Source organism: Penaeus chinensis, chromosome 35, assembly GCF_019202785.1.
Source record: "Penaeus chinensis breed Huanghai No. 1 chromosome 35, ASM1920278v2, whole genome shotgun sequence".
NCBI classification, from domain to species: Eukaryota; Metazoa; Arthropoda; class Malacostraca; order Decapoda; family Penaeidae; genus Penaeus; species Penaeus chinensis.
The window spans coordinates 33,318,199-33,321,864 of NC_061853.1; the positions used below are offsets into that span (position 1 = coordinate 33,318,199).

At 31.0% G+C, this 3,666-nt stretch overlaps 1 protein-coding gene across 1 annotated transcript; it reads right to left on the reverse strand.

Moving 5' to 3' along the window:
• Nucleotides 1–468: 468 nt before the first annotated feature.
• LOC125044302 (phosphotriesterase-related protein-like) lies at nucleotides 469–3,431 on the reverse strand (the record flags this gene model as incomplete). The annotated part of the gene is given in 6 exon segments (XM_047640899.1): nucleotides 469–1,007; nucleotides 1,677–1,894; nucleotides 2,202–2,366; nucleotides 2,493–2,651; nucleotides 2,866–3,056; nucleotides 3,272–3,431. Coding segments are annotated over 6 exon segments (1,031 nt in total), but the record flags the coding sequence as incomplete, so codon positions are not given.
• Nucleotides 3,432–3,666: the final 235 nt, after the last annotated feature.

Genomic DNA, 3,666 nt, shown 5'->3' on the forward strand with positions numbered 1-3,666 from the left:
ATGAGTTTTTGGAAAAAGATGAACAGAAATTTCTCTAACTCGTCAATATTTATTAATCTTTCATTGAAAGCATTGTAAATTAATGAGAAATTTAATAATGTGACTAATCCATGCTCAATGAAAAAACTAAGAATATAATATTGTTTCTATTTAAAATCTGGGAGGGAATTTTATTCATATATGCAAGGGGGCATGGCAGGAAGGACAAATTCCCACAGGAGGCATGTTAGTAAAGAGATTTAAGAACCACTGATGTAAAAAATCTGATAAGAAATCTTTTGTACTCAAATTCAGAAACAAACTATGTCACATTCAAGTACTTTACACAAATAAAAACATGGCATTTCCTCATTATCTATTGACATACACTTTAAATGTGTATTATAAAATGTACATTGCCTTTTGATGTATACCATATATATGTACTAAAATGTGAGGGTTTAAAAACTAAAAACAAAAATGAAACAAATTATCCACTTAAAATCATATATTTTACAAACATCCAATAATACATAAAATATATATTTGAGCTATAATGCAGATTAAGCAGAAAAAAACTTTAAAAACCAAGGAAACAAAACATAATTATGCCACAAAAATGTTGCAAACAGAGTAAATAACAGCAGCCATCTGGACAATATAATCTTAAAATATAAATCTTAAACATCCATTAATCATATATGGTAAAGAAAATACATTTAAAATGTTTTAAAGTGTATATTCTATAATGTGTATGTTAATATAATACCACAATGGTAACTGAGTAAAGCATCTAGAGATATGTTAGTATAAAATTTAAAGATTATTTTTATGCCACCCTGCTAAATCTATATACCTGGAATTATTAATATTATACCAAGCCATAAAATCTATTTGGTGAAAGTTAACCATGTAGCTGGATTGCTGATTAACATTTTGTCCACATCCTCCTGTGTCAATCCTCTGTTTAACATCTTTGGTACAACATTCTCCAAAATGTGGCAGAATCCATGACCACCATAAGCTTGCTGAAAAAAGAAATACATCATCAAATCATGAGCCAGCTTTAATATCAATTCACAGAAGCTGGCATCAATTTACACATTCTAACCCTTTCACTGATACTTTCTTAAATCATATGCCTTCTTTTAGTACATGTGCTTACAATTACTTAAGTGTATGGCAATAATATATTTACATAATATAAAATGGATTTATATTTGAAGTTGGTCATAAGCCTTGCAGCCTCATTTCTTTTAGTTGTGGCATCATTAATTATGCTACAGATGTTGAACAGCATCCATATCACTGAGGTGTAACAAGATGCAGATGTTAAATGGCATCCGTATCAGTGAAAGTGTTAATAAACAATATCATGTGCAGGCTCTTTAAGCTTTCAAAGTACATCTGAATCATAAGAGAATATGTTCAGCCTTAAATTAATAACATCTTGAACACTAATTTCACTGTCTATCCTACTATATATTCAAATTATAATACAGTGAAAGTGAATGAGTAGAAATAATTGAGAAGAAAATCTTTAATGTTAATCCTACTCAGCAAAAGCATACTCAACATGAATTTTTGTTCTGGTATTCTCTTGAATGACTAAAAATGGTTACATTTATTTTACAAGATAAATGAATGATTAAAAGGGTGAATAAATAAATAAATATTGAAAAGTAAAATTTACTAACCAGACGATGCTTTGTGTGAATATCATGAGCAATTAAAATCTTCTCTCCAAAGCCATTGTCAAACAGGTGTTTAATGCGTTGGATACGCTGGGCATCAGAGGGCATGTCAATGTGTGTGTTGAGCTGGTAATGAGAAGTTTCAATACCAAACAAGTCATATTCACAATAACTTCCAAGAGATGCAAATTCTACTAGTTTATCTAGAGTGTGTATTGTCCCTGAAAGAGAAATCAGTAAAGATAATGACTAAAACAAATTTCCAGTACAATTACAATTTTAATTACTCAATATAAGTATAGTCATTACACCACACACTGTAATGTAATGAAAATGAAAGATTTTAAAAAATAATAGTTCCATTTTAATAATTGATAATTAAACTTATAAATTGAGGTTTTAAAATAACTATGGTCAAAAATTATATCAACCACATAATTATCACCTTCCCATTTATAAATGTTAAAAATATATTTCATAACCTAAAACAATAATTGCACACAGGCATAGAGCATAATGGATAATTACTATCAAGATGACCCATGACCATCTTCTTCACATCACCACCAGCTTCTGTATAAACTCGAAAAATCTCTGCTGGCGCCTTATCATCACGGCCAGGATGAAACATCACTGGGCAACCAGTGGATGCTTGTACATGAGCCGCTGCCTGGATAGTATGTCGTTCAAAGTCTGGTAATGAAAAACTCCTTAATAGTTTACAAAAAAAAAAACTATTAATAAAAGAAAAACAATAAATTTCTTTACATTGTGTATTATCAAACTGTAACAGAGAGAAAAAAAAATTATAATACTAACCATACAAAGGCCAGGAACATCCAATTTCACCAATGATTCCACATTTTACATCTGGGTCACCATCACATCCTACAGTTAGCTCACGCTTCATGAATTCCGCCATTTGCTCTACTGATGTTCCCAAAGTTTCTTTCTTCTGAGCTGCCTGCACATAGTAACCTGGTTGTATAGATAATAGCATACCACTTTTAACATTTACTTCAGATGTTTTTTAACAATGTCTATTAGAAATCAATGGTACATGATCTGGAAACTGTATTGTAAAAACTAAAATTGACATGAGATGAATATTTGATTTCAACATCACTAGTGGCTACCAAATATACACTACATATCAATTACTATCATTATGTATGCTACGTATAATCCTTACCAGCTCCAGCTATTATGTGAACACCTTGCTTGTTACTTAAATCACGCAAAAAGGACACATTTCTATTGAGACCATAAGTGCTGTTCTCAACAATAGTACCACCACCTTTCTTCTTAAAGGAAGCCATTTCATCCATTATAGCTGCCATAACTTGAGCCTCATGAAGTTTAATGTTGAGTTTATGGCTATAGCTGTAAAGATTTTTGGAATTATAAAGCTATTCATATCAATACTATATAATTATCATCTTCAAAGAAAGCTTTCATTTTAAAATATTGGTTCATGAACTTAAAAATCAAAAGGATACAAATCAATACTGTATATAACTGTTACACACAAACTACTATCATTCACACCTTTTTGCTACATCATATAGTATGGTCTGTAACAATTAAAAGATACATACGGATTCTGACGGATCCATCCCAGATTTTGCAAAGTAAATTCAGAATCCTCCAAATGTTTATCCTCAACCTTTGCTGGAGTGTAAGCACAGTCGAAGTCCATAAACAGATGCTCATGAGTGTATGTCCTTCCTAATGCACCCGGCTCCACTGGCCCACACACTGAAATGAAGGCAAACACCAATGTCTATATATGTATGTTATATTAATATACATGTTGAACATAAATATATACAGTATGTGTGTGTGTGTGTGTGTGTGTGTGTGTGTGTGTGTGTGTGTGTGTGTGTGTGTGTGTGTGTGTGTGTGTGTGTGTGTGTGTGTGTGTGTATGTTATATATAATATACATATATATATATATATATATATACATACATATATAACATATAAATATAC